Source organism: Aulonocara sp. 'chitande type north' Nkhata Bay, linkage group LG14, assembly GCF_057382095.1.
Source record: "Aulonocara sp. 'chitande type north' Nkhata Bay isolate Kocher_YH1m ecotype deep benthic linkage group LG14, A_spYH_male_GT1.1, whole genome shotgun sequence".
NCBI lineage: Eukaryota > Metazoa > Chordata > Actinopteri > Cichliformes > Cichlidae > Aulonocara > Aulonocara sp. 'chitande type north' Nkhata Bay.
In genome coordinates, this window is record NC_141357.1 from 15816657 (window position 1) to 15836711 (window position 20055).

The window sequence follows — 20055 nt, forward strand, 5'->3', positions numbered from 1 at the left end:
GGTGTATGCTGTTGGGTGGTTGTAGGTTAGCAAATGCCTAAAGCTGAGAGCAGCTCAGTGGGAATCAGTCACTCAGTTAGCCTGGCTTTACACAGAGAAGGTCATCAAGCTGAGAAGGGAATACATTAGGCCAAGCTTATTCAGAACAGTTTCTATTCGCAGACAGAGTAAAAGTCCCTACGCATACTGCAACAATTCAGCAGCCACATTTCAGCACAGTTTCCACACAGAGTTTTTATTTATTCAATTTACATTGATACACATTTTGATAGTACCATGCAGGTAAGAAATAAAAATGCCTCTGGATGAAATATTATGCTCGGAATGAAAAAGCTCCAGGCAGGGTTTCCTTAAAACAGCCTTCACTCTAACATTAGCTTTTAGTCCACCCACACTATGAATACAGGTGCTTTTAGGGAAACACGGTCTAAAGCAGTACAGAAAGGGATGGTGAGGGGAAATATAAGTACAAAAACATATTCTAACACAAACACCAGCTAGACTTTATGATATACGGGACATATATGGCAGGACAGAAACCATATCGTTATTACTCTATTACTTAGTTATTGATACAGTAGTCGAATATTAAATAATAGCATTTATAATTATAGGGTAAGGAAACTTCACAGACATGTTATATGATTAACAGGCTATTGCATTCCACCCCCCACCCCACCCCCAGCCCCATCGCAACCCTTTGAGTTCCAACTGGTATGAATTTGTTTTACATGCAAATGTCACACCGTCGTCGCTGTGCCGTCACTTCCGCCCGCCGTCCCTGCACACAGTGACAGAGCAACATGGTGCTCACTAGGACTTTTCATCGCACTTCTTCTTCTTCTGGAACTTTCTGAACTGGGACTGGATGGTGACGGCTGCCTTTTCAGTCTCTGGGTCGTCCAAGTCGATGTCAAAGTCCTCTGGCACATCCGTTTTGGATGCATCTGGAAAGGAAAATGAAAAGGTGTTTGAACCTTTCATCAGTGTGGACAAAGTTGGAGTTTATCCCACGGTCAGGTAAGGCCTCTGCTCTGAAAAGCGATTTTAGATTAGCAACCTTAAGGACAGAGGTCAAGTTGTATTTTTCCACTTATTGACATCTCCGCGGGACCGTTTTTGGATCAACATTTAGAATTTAAAAAGTTGTTTTTTGAAGCCTCATCAGCATATCCCGATAACAAGGCAGTGCTTACTGTAGAGAGATCACTGCTTCTGTTAGTTTGCATGACTTAATGGTCATATAAGGTCTTTCAAGACATCTGCTATATATGATCAGCACTGTGTGGACATGAGTAAAGTTTAGGCTTTTGTTAGCAGTTCGGCCTTCATTTGGGCTCATAGGTACAGATCAACAGAGCATTACCAAGGTGAAAAGGCATGCACACAGGTGCTGATTTCCAAAGCTGTGGTCTTTTCCGTAACCTGAAGTAGTAATGTGTAGACAACTAGTCTAGTGTGAACGTTGGCAGGACATAGCTGGCTTGATCTCATAATCTGTCAACATCAGCTTATGTAATACTGCTGTAACTAACTACTACATTATTACCTGAGTACTCAGTAGTTACAGATCAGACCACATCTTTTGGCACAGCCGAAAAGTTTGACTGAAAACATTTGACAGTGTAGCTGTTACAGATACTTAAAGATGCTTTTTTTGGTATTTCCTGCTACTGTTAAAAGACTTTTGCAATGATGACACTCACATGCACAGATAATATGTAGCATACACAGAAACACACAGAGTTCTGTCACAACATCATATGATATGGGTAAATAATAGTGGAGCAGGGCTTCTGTGAGGGAATCGGGCAGAGTGCAAGAAATAAATTGACAACCAGTTCTTAATCCTATCTGGAGCTCAACCAACACTGGCAAAAAGGCCACGACTGTAATCCCAGTGAAAGCAGATCATATATATGCACACTACCAGTCAAAAGTTTGGGCACACCTTCTCATTTAATGTTTTTTCTTTATTTTTGCTACATTGTAGGTACATACTGAAGACATCAAATATATGAAGCTAGATATATGGAATTATGTAGCAAAGAAAACAATAATTCTAAATATGTCTTATATTATATAAATCTCAGAAGAGATGAGCCAAGAAACACAAGGAATGGACATTAGACCAGTAGAAATCTGTGCGTTGGTCTGATTAGTCCAAATTTGAGATCTTTGGTTCCACCCACCGTTTGTTTGTGCGACGCAGAAAAGGTGAACAGATGATCTCTACATGCATGGAAGCTCAATGAGAGAAAGGCAAGAGTGTGCAAAACAGTAATCAAAGAAAAAGGGTGGCTGCTTCGAAGAATCTAAAATATAAACATGTTGTGAGTTATTCCACGCTTTTTTTGCTTACTACAGAATTCATGTGTTCATTCATCTACAATGTAAATAGTCATGAAAATAAAGAAAAACTATTAAAGAAAATGTGTGACAAACCTTTGACTGGTAGAGTATATATATACCAAAATCAAATCAGTGTTAGGTTATCATTTTAAATTTCTACACAGTGGAAAATACAAAGCATTTGAATGTCATTCCAAAAAACGTTTAGTTATATCTAACTGCATAATTTTAGGGTAATATGTAGTATGTATTTTAACTAGGTTTTAAAAACCTGGTTGTTATTGTTATTATTGTCCTTAATATGGTCAACAAGCATTTGTGCATTTTTATTACCTGACAAACGGTTAGAAACATGAATAAATAGCCGATCGAGGAGTAAATGAGCAGATGAAAATAGCTGTGGTGTTACAGAGAAGAGTTTTGGTGATTAAAATGATTTCCTCCCTGTAGGTTATATGAAGGGAGGCTATCAGAAGATTTTTCTCAAGCAGCATTCACTGTGGCTCCAACATATATCAACAACAACAACTTTTGCCACCAAGAATAACAGTCTAGAAGAAAGTAAAAGTCTCTCAGGCCTCCTGAAAATAATAATCATAGCATTGTTTTTGCCATGTAAAGAATAACTGTATACAATTTTTACCATTTTGCATCTGTGATGATTAACGATCCTCAAACACAACCACAAGTTAGGTGGTTTTAGCCATTTTATTTTTCTGAGCAACTAATGAGTCACCAGCAGAGCTCCACATGAAGTCTAATGCATTTTGCTGCCTTACAAAACTTCTGCAAAACATTGATTGTCTCCAGTTTGATCAGCAGAGAAACACACGACAGAAGAGCAGAGGAGCGACTCGTGTATTGACCGTGCAGCTAATCCTTGGGTTCCCTTGAGGTTGAACTTGAGTACCTCTCTCTTGCTGCTCAAGGAGAAAACACTAACCTCTATATCAAGTCGCACTTTGAATCCAGCATTAATTGATATTGAATTTTCCAACGCTCTGATGCCTGCTGTTTTCATCCCAGCGGCATTACCTATTGAGCTGTGCCCTCTGCCGTGTCAACATGTTCGTAATCTTTGCAGTACGACTGGATGAGATCTGTACTGTCTGTCTAAAGAGGAAGGTGAAAGGATGGATCTGATCTGATGCTGCCTTCAAGTGCTTGAAGGGATCATGTCAAGCTCAGCTAAATCATAAAAAAATCAAGTCCAGCTTGTTTGAGTCAGAAATGCATCCATCAAAGAGCTGACCTTTTTATAATACATTAAAATCTCTTTGTCCTGGTTGAATGCGGTCAGTTTATGTTGCAAAAACTGCTAAAAGATTTGATTAAGAATCCAAGTGGCATCGAAGGTTCTACTCCTTTAAAGCTACAGACAAACATAGAATCGTATTCATACATATCACATTAAGACCTCTGTAAACTGAACCCAGAAAAACAATTTCACTAGTGACAGGTGATTTGCAAGGGGCTCACTGAGTGATCTGTAGGCCTGCATGACCGTGGCTTTAGCAATCATTTTTTTTCAGCGACTGGCATCAACCACATTTCAGGGAATATTCATTTTAACCTCACAGCAGTTGTCGTTGGATGGCCGTGTATTAGGCTACGTTCACACACAACACGTTCTGTTTACGGAAGTAAAAATGGCGGCTACAGAGCTAGTGGGTGTTGTTGCAATTTCTGCACAATCGTAACCGACAGAATTTTGACAAATTAATTAGAGAAAGAAGGACACTGAGAAAAAAGAGAGCCCGTGCTTTAACAATGGCCACCATGCTTTCTCGTTTGTCTTCTCCGGCGCTGATAATTGGCTTCTGTCTTGCGTCAGTGAAGTAAAAGAGGGATTTAAACAGCAGTCGCTTTCTACAACATCAGATATGTATCGGATTTAGTATCAGAAGTGACCAAGGTCGGATTGGAAAATATCTGATTTGTGCTGTTCAAACTGTCATACCATGATCGGATATGGGTCACATAGGGTCACAAAAGTCAGATTTGATGCGCTTTCGCCTGCAGTGTGAACGTAGGAAAACGTGTATTTTGGACAAAAATGGGCAAAATTAACGCTGTAACCAAAACTGGCTTTTCTCACTATACAGTGAATTATACTGTATATCGTACATGGACCAAGGAGGCTGCACCAGTGAGAGTAATTGGGACAGTTTCAATACTAGTGCATAAGCACAGTAGACATAAAGTCAAACCTGTTTAGAAATGGATAAGTTACTATTCTAGTTTTCAATATCATGTCTCAAAAGATGCTATTTTGGTCAATTTAATCAACATTTGTCCAAGTATGTAGAAACTATACCACTCCTATCATTGTGAGTTGAGAACTGCAGAGCAAGGAAACGTGAATGAAACAGTTGATGCCCATTGGCTAATGCAAGCACGATTTACAGTACTTTACTAACACTGTGCTACTTCGATCCTGCATGGATGTAGCTTCAATTTTAAAGGTCTGAAAAAAGAAGCGTGTTTGAAGGCCACCAGATGGTGACAGATGTGGTTGCATAAAAATGGCTTTCTGCCCCGACCTCTGTAAACACTGTTGAGTTTATGGTCTCAGTCATTCATTTTGGGCCATGTTGAATAAAAACTTCAGCCTATTTTTTAAAGTCTTGGTCATAACATGTTTCAAAATGGAGGATTTTCTGTGGTATGCTCATCGGCTAACGACTTATGCTTACTTTCATAGTGGGAAGTCAAAACAGGACTTCGGAAACTAATGGGTGACATAATGGTAGCGACATTTATCCTTTGTGCTCTCTGTGGGCCTGAGGGGAAACTGCTATAGTGAATTAAGAGCAGTAATGAAAAAGTATTTAAAATAAGATTTATGAACATTATTAACAAGGGAGGAAAAAAAACACGTCTTCCAAATTACTGAAAGCAAATGGGCTCACCTCTGTGTTCGCCGCTAGTCATGTCAGTCAGAGCCACATGTCAGCTATGTTACCTAAGCACCTTCATTAGCAATGCCCTGACTCGCTGTTTGTGTTTTGTCGATCAGCCGTCACGCACGCTGCATGACTGACCCACTCATTCGCCCACTTTGTTTGGATGATTATAAAAAAAAATTCATTTAAAAAAAGAAAGAAAAGGTTAATTAATCTAAAAATAAACTAATAAATACATACAGTAAATAAGAGAATTAATACAAGGATAAATCAATACAGTACAGATAAAAATATAAACATGTCTTGTAATATCTACATTTAATACTTTGTGTGCTTTTATTGGGAACATTTCCTTCCTTCATCCTCATATTGAGCTTCAGCCTGTTAGAATTTGTGATTTTCTCAGACACATTCCCACGTTTCTAGTTTCCTCTGTCAACACGAGCAGCTGAATTCTTTGGTTTGTTCACCCTCAGACTTTCTTATCTTTTTCAAATCACTCGACTCTCATCCACCCATCCCACCCATTCATGAGCTCTGCCTGTCTGCCATGCATATGTCCCCCAGTTTGTCCACTGTCATTGTGTTTCATTTGCTTCTTGTACACCACTGCTTCAATCTCTGTTATTCTCACTTCTAAAACTAAATAGAGAATAAAACCCACTAAAAATGGCATTACCATGGCAACATTTAGTTTCTCTCTGCAATCAACAACTGCAAACTGGAGTTTTGCACAGACCCAACACGTCGTCGTCATCCCGATGAATGCTTGGAGTCTTTAGGATGGATTTTCTTCTGTTTTATGAGACAGGAAGCCACGGCTGAATGTGACAGTGACAGATCATTCTCCTCACTTTGTGGATTCATCTCCTGCTCACGACACAAATTACAGATCATCAAACCCATTACCCCTGTAATATCTGCTGTCGGGGTGCCGCACCCGCTCGTCTGGTTTAGTACTTTCAGCAAGTAAAAGAATAAATAAACAAGTCCATGGTGCTGTTGTGTGGTATCTGCTGAAATTTAGGCCTAATTGCTATGAGGTCTGAAGCTAAGGTGATTTAGTTTAAATGGAATAGATTCATAAGAGTCATGATAAGACCCTCCTTGGTTGGCTTTCTTTCAGAATGCCTTTTAAAAGCCGCTTTGAAGCCCACTGAAAGTTGGGACATCTTATTGATTTCACTGCTTAAAACCAGTTGAGCCATGAGAGGGATTTGTGTGAGCCGGGGACGAGAGACATGAAAGAAGGCTTACAGACCTTGAGACAAAAGAAAGTGATTGTTGAAAGTAAAGTAGAACTTATTAAGTTTTCGCACAGCATGTAGACGGCTATTTTAGCCCACGTTACTGCAGCAAGTTATTACATCTGTGAGTAAAATGGTCTGTGCTGCATATTTTTGCTGTTGTTGCTAGCAGCACGCCACAAAGACACATAATTTGCTCCTATTTCTTTAATTGAACCTACAACCTGCAGTGTGTTCTTACAAAGTCTGAGTAACTAGACAAAAAGGATAAAAGAGGAACTGGCTTAAAATAGACTACAGCGGAAAACCAGTATCTGCAAGTAATGTCCTTAAGAAATAGGAAAAATAATAATAATCCAATACAGGACCCGAGAGACGCATCTTTCCCTTCAGTTGATTTAACTCCTTCTCACTAAACCCCCATCTGAAATCTTCTCAGTGAACAGGTGGCTGCAAAGAAGCCATTCTTAAGGAGGTGAAACAAGGAGAAAAAAAGATGAGCTATGCTAAATTACACAAGAGCTGGACTGAAAGACACTGTCAGGTCTGATGGAGTGATGGTTCCAAAATCGAATGTTCTGGATAAAATCATCTTCAGTATGTATGGAGGAGGTCAGGAGACAGGTGAGTATCTACAGCCATCTGCACAACACTGTGGCTGTTCTGTCATGGGGATCAATTTCAACCAGTGGTGTTGGAGATCCCTTTAAATCTGATGGAAATATGAACACAGAAAAGTACCTCAACATTACTGGAGCAGTGTGGGATCGTCTTGACAGCGAACAGAATAAAAGGCAGCCAGCATCCAATAAAGAGCTTTGAATGTCCTTCAAGAAGCCAGAGAACCATTCCTGAAGACGACTTAGAGGAATGACAAGAAAGCTTGACTCGGGCTTGATTCAGGCTGTGTTGCTGAAAGTGAAGGTTTTTGTGTCAAACATTGACTTTCAATCTCATTAGAATTGTAGAAATTTTATTTCCATGTGTTACAAAATCACTGCATCTATTTCTCAAATGCCACAAAATAGAAAAATGCAACACATTTTTCCACCAACTTAGTGAAGAAAAACAATCTAGATCTTTTGCTTCTAAATTCTTCACTTTGGGTCTTATTCTCAGAAAGCAGTGTGCAACACACCAGGAATTATAACTGGCAGGAATATGCAGTGAATACCAGGGGTGACAATGAAACACCCGACAGCCCCTTCACAGGTGTTACACAGCTGTAAAAAAAGGGTTACAAAATAGTAAAATGCTGCTTCTGGTGCTGAAAGGATGAGATTTGTATTTACTTTTTGTTTGCGTTCTTGTTAACTATTGTGGGTCTGTAGCTTACAATATAAAGCATTGTTGGGATTCTGCTATGTTGGCATCATCAACAGTAGATGTCACAGTGAATGGAGGTTTATTTGTCAAGTATGTAACTTGAATCAGTGACACTTACAGCATATAAGATCATAAATTGAGCTTAAGAGTCTAAAGTGTGGCCTGGACTGTATCATTATACAATGCTATCAGTAATATTGATCAGGTGACACAAGGGGAGGCATACTCTGGCGTCTGATTTGCATAGCAAGAGATAAGACGCAGTAAAGAGACACCTTATCCAAATGGACCCAGTAGTGCAATTGCCACATATACACCTGTGAAGCTTAAAGTAGACTGGGAATCCTTGAGATAGACAAGAAGCAAGAAATGTCCTCCAGCTATCAGAACAAGCCAGTCAGAATTTTTAAACGTTTTTGGCATTTTTTACCATGGCACCTCTAAATTTTACACAAAACGAATAACAGAGTTGCTGAAAGATCTGGACTTGAAAGAATTTTGTTTAACTATGATATATGGTGCACACAAACAGAACCTCCCAAGAGGTTTTAGCCTCCCAAAGAACAAAGCGCAATAGAAATAATATAACCATTTTTTTAAGTCAATTTTCATTTGTGTGAACATACAAAATATTTTTCACATTTTTTGTCTATTAAATTTCAAAAGATAACTAAAAAAAGACTCCTTAAGAAAGGAAAATGCATCTTAAGTAAGGTAACACACGCTGTTCCCAGATCAGTTGTGCTCAATTGCAGTCACCCTACAAAGACTCATTTGGAGCCATGAAAAATCCTCATATGTACTGTGTGCATATATATTTATGTGGGTAGAAATGTGTGTGTACAGTTTAAAGCCAGCGTGAAAGTCAAGGAAACATCGTCAACCCCTGAGGCCATGAGACACTAGAGAGGCGCAGAAAACCGCGAGAGAGACGATCGATATGCGCATAAACGTGGAGGACCATGTCAGCATCGATTGGTACGGTTTTCCCCTTTAAGTCTACTTTTTATTTTAATGTTTTTTCTCTTTCTTTGGCAAGGAAGCATCTGTGTAATCTACTTGCACATGGCATCAGATTTGAAAGAGGAAGCCAGAAAACATGGTGCATTCAAAGGCCTGAAGAAGAAATACTGTTTGTGTTTTCAGCTCCTGAAACAGAAATACAGTGTGCATTCAATAACATTATCCAACAGAATAGGAAGAATTCGTTATGGTTATAATTTAGTACAGTAAAGCTAATTAAAAAGTATGTAGAAAATGGGTCATCTTCACTTTGAGGGCTTGTCACAAGCTAATTATACAAGGATGACTTTGATCTCTAAGGTGAGCCCACTTGAAATTACGCCTGTGCCTGTTTGAAACGAGGGGGAGGGGCCGTTGGTGGAGCAGTTCCACATTGTTCTTTAACATTACTTTGCAAGCTTAACATTTACATGAGGTAACTGAGCTGTTTTCATGTGTCATGTCCCACATGAATAAGCAGATAACAGGGGGCACTTCCCATATGACAGCATCACTGTGCCCCATCCTTAACTGCTACTGTCAGTGTGGTTTGTTCATGAAGTATCATGTAAAGCTGTGGTACTAACAGCTGTTTCAGTGGCAGGGACAGTCTGTGTCGTACTTGGGCTCATAAGGTCACTGAAGAAATGAAACATATGGTACAAACACATGACATCTGGACTCCAACCACGTCTGCCAATGTCACAGAAGCCCACTAAAAGGTTCTGAATAGTACACTGACTTCAATATACACCGTCACCTGTTCAACTACTCATTAATACAGATATTGAATCAGCCAATCACATGGCAGCAGCTCAATAAATTTAGATATGTAGACATCGTCAAAACGACCATCTGTAGGGTTTATAGAGATCGGACCAAAAAAACTGTTAATTTCCTTGAAGAATAATTTTCAACAAGAATTTTTTTTCTGATTACAACAAGACTGTAACTAAATAAAAAGGACAAAAAATATGATAAAAATGTATTGATACATTTGTCAACCAGTAGAAGTGAGATGAAATTCAAGGGAGACGAGATCCAATCAGAACTAACTAAGTTGCGTAGATGCGAGTTGAGTTGGGAAGTGATTTTTTTCTCCCTGTTTGCCATGAAAACATAAAAAAATGTCAACGCTAGGATAGATTTCTGAAATCTGAAAGACTTAAATAACTATTTAAAATGCAAGTCACTACAGTCAACCTGTTGTGGACGAAGCATAAATGAGTTGGATGAAAGAATGAAAACAGAGGCCTTTCACCTAGGACAATGAGGTTTGTGCGTAGTGAAAAAAACAATAGTAATATTAATTTTTACTGTTAATAGTTTAATGTTTTCAGTTTAACTGCCTGGTTGTGTTCAGGTATTGTATAGCTGAATAAAGGCTGGGGTTAAAATACGCCCTTTCAAAAGCATTAACCGTGTATTCAAGCCCTGAAAGCACAACTCTCCTACATGTGACATTATAAAAATGTGCCTGGCTGTGCTCTTCACCTAGCTGCTATTACAATTTGAGCATAATGCACACCAATCTCATGTTTCTTTTGTAAGGTTTTCATTGTCTGAATCATTCAATCGCACACATTCACAGTTGCTTTGACTCTACTCTCTTTCAAGCACTGTTAATGTCAATATAATACATGAATTTCTCAAATTAAATGGCTACAGGGAAGCTAACTGAAAAACTTTAAAGTGAAAAGTTTTGTATTTTACACGTTTAAGTTTAGTCATTTTAGCTAAACAGGCTGAATTATTCTGTAAATGAGGTGAACCTTGAAAAGAAATATAATTACAGATTAGTTTACACATCAAACTCTAAAAGCCTCAAATGAAGGTCCAGGTTCCTCTGCGGTTAGATAAACAAACCTTACGATGGTTTTGCACTAAAGTAGTAAAATTAGCAAAATTTCATCATGTTGCATCATGAAAATAAATAATATTCCAGCTATATATTTAACAAATAGCAGATAGGACACCCTGCAAATGACCTCTTCTGATCAACATCATTTGCAGTTACTTCTGTTTTATCTATGTCAGGTTTTGCACATTATTATCACTCTGCAGACTTTTTTTGTACGTTTAAAACAATAAGAGCCTGTTGTGTCACTTTCTGAATCACTTTCTTTTAATAAGAGTGAAATATATGAGCACCAGCAGCCAGCACTCTCTAGCTCTTTATGCAGAAAAGCAGAAAAAAGATTCATTTGTATCCACTTGATAAACATTCAATCTGGCGTCCTTATCTTTGCAGTAAACACTTGCATCCTCCACCCGCTGGTATCAGGGAAACAGCCCCTTCTGCATCTCTGAGGTGCATCACAGCTGCATGTACTTAAATGTACCCAGTTCAAAATGAGTTCCAGTGCATATGAATACATCTGCTTGTGGCTGTCCTTGAGCCCGTGAGAGGTTGCCTCTAAAGACTGTGCTGTGGGCGAGTCAATAGCAGCGTTACTCCCCCTCCCCACCCCCTTCGCCCACTCTCTCTCTCTCCCCCCACATCTCTGTGTATTAAGAAACACACTTCAGACACGCTGGGAAAGCAGTTTTTACAGGCTTCAAATTAATTTTCAAGGTCAGACAACAAAGGCGCATTCTGTGTTTGTGTATGTGTACTGCGGGCCGTGTAGTTTCCTTCACTTTCTCTTTTCATTAAGTGAGTGAAATGCTAGAGCTGAATTTTAAAGGCAGTGAAAAATTAGTCTCCTGCATCACAGTGTTCACCCTGCTCGAGATAATCCCGTTAATTGCTGTTGGTGAATAATGTAGCTGAAACAGCAGCTCGGTTTAATTGGAGCGACTTTTTGTTTTATTTTAGACGGGGTCAGCTGCTGCGTGAACTTGGTTCCAAGCTTCTCTCAATCGCAAATGAGGATGCACTTTTCAAACGCACTTTCCAGGCAGATTACTCCCTTAAGTATTTCTAACTCTTTCAGGTGGATAATATAAGAAATTGAAACATTGGAACAAAAGATTTGCTTTGATTCTATTGAAGTTGTATTACCTTACAATATAAAGTGCCTTGAGGCGACTGCTGTTGTGATTTGATCCAATAGAAATAAAACTGAATTGAAGTTGCTTTATGTAACTTTATCTATACAATACATCATTATCTTTGCAAAAAAAAAAACCTCACCATCACACTCATCAACTAATTGCACATAAACTGTAATATTTTCTGACAATACTGCCTGTGTGTAATGCAACAAACGTCGGTGTGTGTTTGCATCTTAGGTTTTTGGGCCATTCCTTTGAGTTTTAGAGGTTTGGGAATTATTTTTGGTCTAATGAAATGTTTTCGGTTTTAGTCCTATGGTATTCTGTGTTTCGAGTTTAAGGTTATTTCCATTGTATTATATTCTTATTTCTGGAACTGTATCTGTCCCCTCTTTTGTCACCTGCCCCTTGTCTTGTCTCTTTGAGTAGTCAGCCTTTGTCACTGTATTTGGTTAACTTTGGTCCGTCTAGTTCATAGGTTCTTGTCTAGGTCATAGTGTGCATGTGTTTATCTTCTTATTCTATTCTGTGATCCCTGTTATGTCTCGCTCTCTGGTCTCTCTGTTAGTTGTCTCAGGTGAGTCATCTTTCAGTCACGTTTGTGTTCTGTTCCTGTTTCTAGTGTCTGTTTCTGAGTTTGTTATGTTTCCTGTTTTATTTTGATAGTCCTTTGTCTCATGTGCATTGAGTTCCTGTCTTCCGTGATTCCCTCCTGTGTATTTATTGTCCGAGTCTCCCTCTGGTCTTTGTCGTTGTCATACTTTCCCCCATGTGTGCGTGTTCAGTTTTGTAACTTGCAAGTGCTTGATTCCTGGTTAGTCTGAGTTTCTGCATAGAGTATTTCGCTCCCCAAGCTCTGGCAATAAATGCTGTTCAAAGTTCGGTCGTGTCTCCAGATCTTCAATTGGGTCTGCACTCTGCCAGCCACATATTGGCCACTTTTTTGGCACCTTTGGGTTTTGTGTTTCTGAATTTTGTTGTTTGAATTTCTGTGATTTTGGAGTCTGATTCCTGTATGATTGTGAGTCTTAGTTTGAGTCTACAATTCATTTTTATCCATTCAGTTCAGTTCAGTTTGTAATCCCAACAAACATTTCATGGTTGTATAATGGTCAACTGGCCGTCTGTTTGGTTTGTTTTTTTACATGTATGAACAATGGCTCCAAATTTAACCACTGCAGTGACGTCGGTTTCAGGTACTTCTTCAGGTTGCTTGGACATCCTTATTAGACTTTCTACCAACAGAAAGCTTAAGAATTGTTTCCTACTTACTATAGATTAGAATGAAAAAACAAAACATTTTCTAGTTTGCGTCAGTGGTGACGCAAACTCATTATCGCACGCTTCCAGTTTTCTTTCCTATTGAGGTGTTTATACACACAAGGAGCTGCACCCCTGGGTTTATGATGCTGACATCAGGGACAGAGCGGTGATGCTTCTAACAGTCGAATGTGTTACCATCTTCATTCAACAAATGAGGCCCAATTTACATGTGCACAAATGTAAATGACTTAAAAGTAGAGAAGGTGTGTGGCCATCTATTAGCAACTAACCAGATTGGTTCTCTAGGAAAGACAAAGAAAGTGTAGAAATACATGGAACCATCAACAGTCATCTCTCTTTTGTTCGAGTTTTCAGACATACCACGACTGCTTTGTCTGCTTTGCTTTGTTTGGCATCAGGTTTTTAACTATGTTTCCTGTGATGTTTTGATTTTTATGAGTTGCAGTTTTAGCTCCACAAGTGTTTTCTCTCTGTCATCATCTTTCTCTCTCTCTCATAATCTTTCTGATGATGCCTGTTCTCCTCTCTCTGTCATGGCTACTGTTTAGCATCCTGTTTTACTTTGAACTTTCTTTAATGCCTTGTGTTTGTTGTACTTCGTGCTTTGTGATTACATACAAAACTGCTCCACTGTGTACTAGTTACACATTCGCCTAACAAGCAAAAGATCCCCGGGTGGAGACACAAATCCCCTGGGGGTTGCACCAGGAAATGCATCTAGTGTTAAAAATCTGGGAGCAACCGACAGTATCCTTTTACAGAGCAGCTGTTGCTGCACAGAACACGTCACGTCTTCACGAATTTCTATGGTTTGAAAATATAGCTCCAAGTGATTTATTTTTTGTGAGTTCAGGACTTCTGAGTGTGGCATGCCTAATTAAAGCAGTCTCTACTTCATTTAAAAAAAAAAGAAGTTTTTACATGACTAACATATCTGATTTGTGACATACAGGTGTCAGTGTAACAGCGGTGCTGTTGAGTTTTAATGCAGTTTCCCACAAATAAAGTGAATAAGATCCGAGATTCACTGTTTTATCTCATAAAAATAGCGCAGCCTACTTGGTCCCATCTCAATCCGTGATGCGCTGCTGAGTCAGGGCATCAAATCAGCGCCATGATTTAGAGAAGGTGAAAGCTGGGAGGATATTAGTTCTCTCGTTGAAGCCTTTATTTGCTCTGCTGTGATGGGTTTAATGACAGAAAGCTCAACAATAAACATGATTTGTAACGTGCTCGGTGCACAGAGCTGTGCTTTATTTCCCCCAGGACTGAACTCATACAGGCCGTCTGTCTCTGCTCAGGGAGGCAATCATCAGAGAAGTGTGTTTACAGACACTGGTGGTCATCTCACTTTTGTCTCCTGGTTTTTAGGGTGTTTTTTTCCAGCTGAATCAGGATATCAAAGTTGCAAACAAACCTCTTTGTCAAATAATGTAAAGCCATAAAGTATAAGCAATATAAACAAGGTGATCTTCTGTCAAGCAGGGGAAGAGATTATTATATTGTTCTGAATAATAAGGAACAATTTGATAAAAATCACATAATCTCTGACATTTATCAAATGTTCTCCATGTTATATATGATGACATCATTCCCTGAACTCTTGTAAGAACAGATCTGATGGAAAGCCTGAGGTGAATTTGTGTCTTTGTGCATGTCCTTCTCTCCTTGTTGCTGTCCATCTACTGTCATCTGTCTTCTAAAACCATCCTATACTGTAAACTCCAATCTCCTCTCCCCTAAACCAACAGTTTGTTTCCCCTAAAATAAATGTCCAAGTATATTCCAAAGGAAATAACAAACAAACATATCGTTTTGTGACTTTTTTTACCTTGTCCTCCAGAAGTCTTATTGTTGCCAGCAGCAGCTCCAGATGTTTGTCTCTGCAATACAAAAAACAAAATGAGTCAGTGGAGCGCAGATTTCTTCTCATTTTAATCCACCAGACTTTACTCTGACAGCATCCTGTCTTTGTATCCAAAGGGCCTGAGTACGTGCCACTGGTCTGTGCTCTTATTGGTTATTAAGACCCAGTCTCATGATTGCTTCTGACATACTGGAGGCTGCGCTGGCACGCCTTCCCCATGACAGCCAGAGGGGGTCTTAAATGTGGCCACGTGGGCTGGGCAGTGCAGGCCCTGTGGACCAAGGAGCCCGTGACAGTAGAGACAGTTTACAGTAAGACAGGGACTGACACAGTACCTGAGGGGTTGCTCTTTACTATGACTTGTCACTGTGACACTACAGAGGTCACAATAGTAGCAACATGTTTTCTTTTCTCACTATTTATGAGATAATATAAGTATATCTTATACAGCCTCATGCAGCTGGATAAGTACTTAAACCTTAGTTTTAAATAAGGGCTTAAACGACAACTAAATGAGGATGTGTACATTGTAGGTATAGTTTTATTGTATAATAAAGTCCAATTACATTATGTACCTTCATTCTAATACCACATTTCACATCAGTTTATAGTATTAACAAGTCAATAGTATTTTGCACAGGTCCAAAACAACCTGTTTGCTAAATACACTTTAAATAAATAAAATCTAGATGTTACATAATACAGATAGCCACGCTTAGCTGATATAGCATTATCATTATGCCCTTAAACACTAAAGCAGCGACATTTATCTAAATGCCATGTCTCATTATCCAACAGCCATTTATTTGCCACATCATATTAACTCTGTATTCCAAACACACTCGCTTTCCCCCATCAAACTGCAAATAAGCACTAATCTCTAGAGAAATAACACACACACACTCGCACACGCTCAGTTAATGTATGTAATACCCATTTCTGCCAACACAACATGTGATTTTCTCAGCGTGTACATAAAGTGAGCCCAAACACCGGGGAGTTTGAAAAGTTTTGCCTCGTAATGAGATATCAGTCTGCTGGGAAAATAAATGTTCATCTTTTTTTTTAAATATCGGTCATAAAAACAAGTTTATGTAAGAAAAAAACAACTATATAGCTCTTGGTAGTAAAATGCCTTCATTTGTATGTTAAAGTGTTTGGGATCCAGACAGGTACTCTCAGCATTAGAGGCATGAAAAGGGTAAAACATTATAGAAGAGTATAAGAGTGACACTTCATCACAGTGAGCAGATTAGGCAAAGCTATTCTTAGAACCATATTATAGCTTTTAATATGCAGCACAGCAAGGAAGAGAAGGCACATCATCATCATCATAAAGGAACCAAATAAAAGAAGTAAAGACGGATTAAGGAAAGGAAGGGAGGAGGATGGGCTGCAGCGAGGAGCAACATCTCAAGCCTTTTGCTTTTTCCTCTTTTTTTTTGGTGAGTAGCTGAGTGTCAAAAGCCAGCACACATTTTGATCAGTCGTTGTCCAATGAAAAAAACTGTGACATCCTTGTAAAGCTGTGTGCGTTCATATTATTAAAAAAAAAACATCACAAATCTTTTTGTGTCTTTATTTTGAAAAAAAAAAAAAAAGCATTTAGTTGATACTTTAATGTTGGTGATTAGTCAAGCAAGCAAGATAATTCACTTCCACAGCCTATCAGCAGATGTCTATTTTTAAAAAATATATTTATATAATTTCTTAAGCTTCAGCTGGTCCAGAATTCAGTTGCTTGTATTGTCACTACAGTCCACTCACCACATCACTCCTGTTCTGCAACAGCTTCAATGGCTCCCACTTAAATTCCACATTAATTTCAAAATGTTTCTTTGGCCATTCAAGCCATCCACAGCCTCGCCCCTCCATGTCTGTCTGACCTTCTCCAGGTTGCCACTTCCCCTCGCACTCTTAGATCTTCTTCCTCCCTCCACTCGTCTCACAAGAATAGGGTTCAGAGCTTTCAGCTGGTCTCCTCCCTGGCTTTTGAACTCATAATCTTTAAATATTAAATATTATAAGATATAAAATATCATTTTGTATTTTTTTTAAATAGCAGGTTAGCTTAACTTCGCTTAAACCCTGGGCACTAAGCCTGTCAGAGAAATAAAGTTTTTCTCTGGAAGCATGAATATGATGTCACTGCACTTTTATTTACTTGTTTAAAAATATATTTTTGTCATTCAATTATTGACACGAAGAGCATTCCCTACAGTGTTCAAAATTAATGGAGCTAAAAGCAGATAGCATCAAATGATCCTCTTGTTTGCTGCTCCACCATATCAGCCCATGCTAATTAATTCAGTATTAGCTATCCCTATCCCCAGGCCTGTGTTTGGGCCCGCCTTGGTGGCCCATTTATCTTCAGAGCCACAACCGAAGGGTTCTGTGGAGAGAGAGCGTGCAAACACTCCTAACTCACTGTCACTTTAATAAAAATCATTATGCACAGAAAGTAGACACCCTGGAGGAAATGCTCACTAGCAAACTTTTAGTTTAAATTTCTGCTGCTAATAACTTTTTTTTGCAGTGCGATTTCCATCTGAAGCCACACACATGGTGCAAGGCTCGAAAGTCCCCCGTGCAATCACTGTGAGTCGATTTGAGCTCAGACATGTGCAGTCGAGTAAGTTTCTTGCAGGAAATCACTGCAGAAATTACAATGTCACTTTAACATCAACAATATGCATTTTCATATTCATAACCAGGGTGTGAGCTGTGATCGTTTCTCCCTTATGTATCGAGGAGGAGGGGATAAAGAGAGGAGAGCAGGATCAATACCTCCCTTTGCAGTTAAGATGTAGTCTACAAACATTGGCACTGGGAAGATAAATGACCTCAATCCACTCTCTGACTGCCTCCTGTGGTCCCGGGGGGGGGGGGTGGGGGACTGAGACTTTCAGCCTGAAGTGGGAGTGACCAGAAACCAGATCATCCAACATGCATTATAACTGGTAATAGTTCAGAGGAAGATTCTGTCCTGTGATTGGTTAGCCGGTTGTTAGCTAAAGGAAGACTTTTTTTAAAAACCTCAAAAACCATCAACATGCAGACAGTTTGGGCTCTCACTCAGTGCAACTCTTATTACTAATACAAGTCAATAAATGCCTCAGAGATCAATGCAGTGATTATATCTTCAGAATGTGTTACAGATTAAATTTTACTTTTACATTACTTCATAGTTCCAGCTTTTTAAATATGCCAGTTTGCTACAATTCCTTTTACCAATTCTGATCATTTAAAAGCTTTGGCTGTATTCCCCAACTGGTTGGGTGAGGTTGCTGGCAGTCGCTGTGACATTGCTAGCAACCCCAATGCGAGCAGGTATGGTGATTGGTTGATGATCAACTGGTAACCTCTGGTTGCTAGGGAAAAGTGTGAATTCCATGACCGGTTGGCAAGTGGTTGCTGGAGGTTGCTGACAGTCCCTAGCTTTGAAAATGTTGTAAACAATGCTGCACAGTAAACCTCCTTGTGACTACTTTTATCACTAGCAGGTTTCCATGGTCACCAGTAGTTTCTGTGTTGTGTGCAAACATGCAACGTAAAGTGAGGAACATATATTTTTACATTAAAACTTGGTTCTTTGGAAATGTGTTAGTTACAATAAGATACAAAATTTACCCTGAAGATAAAAAAATCTGTTTCCTACTTGCAACATGCTTTTTACAGTCTCACTTTGCAGCCAAGTCGGTATCTTCCATTAAACTATCTGCTAGCCAAAGCAGGTTTTGATGATCTCTTGTGTCACCCAAGAATGCCCCTCTAACAGTGTTTGCGCAAATTAATTGTATTTCTATTTAAATATTAAAGGTAGCCATTTAATATAAACCATCACCAACTACTGGCTGCAGCCACAGAAAACAAAATAAAACATTTATAAATTGACTCCAAACGTTCTGCTTGTACAATGAACCAAAGAGCAAGTCATGTTATATATCAGATAAATGTGTCAAATTAGTGAAGATGAGTAGAAAGCTACTGTCTGTAACAAAGTGGTCGTGCCACTAAAGTAATGTTTCTTTATCCCAATGCAGTTTAAACAGGCAAGTTATGAAAAGAAACTGCTTCACATATAGACATTCAATGAGAGGAAACTACTACAGCTACGAGGCGTTAGCTAGTTTTGGGCAGTTTTCATGGTGGATTTGGACCATTTTAACACATCTTTCTATGGTACTCACCTGCTTTGGAGCAAATTTAATGTACTCGTTCAAAGGACCTCAGCTTTTGCCTCTTTTAGTACTGGGATAACTTTTTATCACTGGAGCTAGCATCTTGGCTGTCTCCAGAGTTTAAGCTAAATACAGCTTGGTAGCAAGTTAGTCGCAAGACTAGCATAAAAGAGGACTGAAGATAAAGTAAAGTACAGAAAATGAAACGGGGCCTTCACTTGCATAGTGCTTATCATCAGGGCTTGACATTATTTACCCATGCTTAGCAGAGTTATTGATATGATATTGAATCGCACTGATTCAATATCATATCGCATCACATCCGCATCCACATTCAATCGCATCCACTCACACACTGAACACCGGCTCCCCACAGGGCTGTGTGCTGAGCCCCCTCCTGTATTCTCTCTACACCCACGACTGCAGTTCGACCCACAACAACACTCTCATCATAAAGTTTGCTGATGACACCACGGTAGTCGGACTCATCTCAAAGGGACGAGGCAGACTACAGCGAAGACGTTCTGAAGCTGGCAGCCTGGTGTTCAGAAAACAACCTGGCACTGAACACTAAGAAAACCAAAGAGCTCATTGTTGACTTCAGGAGACACAGCGCTGACTTGGCCCCCCTTTACATCAACGGGGAGTGTGTGGAGAGGGTCCACACCTTCCGGTTCCTTGGTGTCCTCATCTCTGCTGACATCTCCTGGACAGACATAATCTCAGCGGTCGTCAAGAAGGCCCAACAGCGGCTGCACTTCCTGAGAGTCCTCAGGAAGTACAAGCTGAACTCCAACCTGCTGCTGACCTTCTACTGCTCGTCCATTGAGAGCCTGCTAACCTACTGCATCACGGTATGGTACGCAGCTGCACCAAGTCGGATAGAGTGAGGC

At 39.5% G+C, this 20055-nt stretch overlaps 1 protein-coding gene across 1 annotated transcript in view; it reads right to left on the bottom strand.

Moving 5' to 3' along the window:
- Nucleotides 1-684: 684 nt before the first annotated feature.
- The window catches only part of pcp4b (Purkinje cell protein 4b), a 41871-nt gene continuing 22500 nt past the window's right edge, over nt 685-20055 (bottom strand). The window contains exons 2-3 of the mRNA XM_086262791.1: nt 14946-14997; nt 685-947 (exon numbers count right to left, since the gene is read on the bottom strand). Coding sequence (XP_086118917.1) covers nt 814-947; nt 14946-14997 — 186 coding nt within the window. The 3' untranslated portion in view covers nt 685-813. The remainder of the gene's footprint in view (nt 948-14945; nt 14998-20055) is intronic.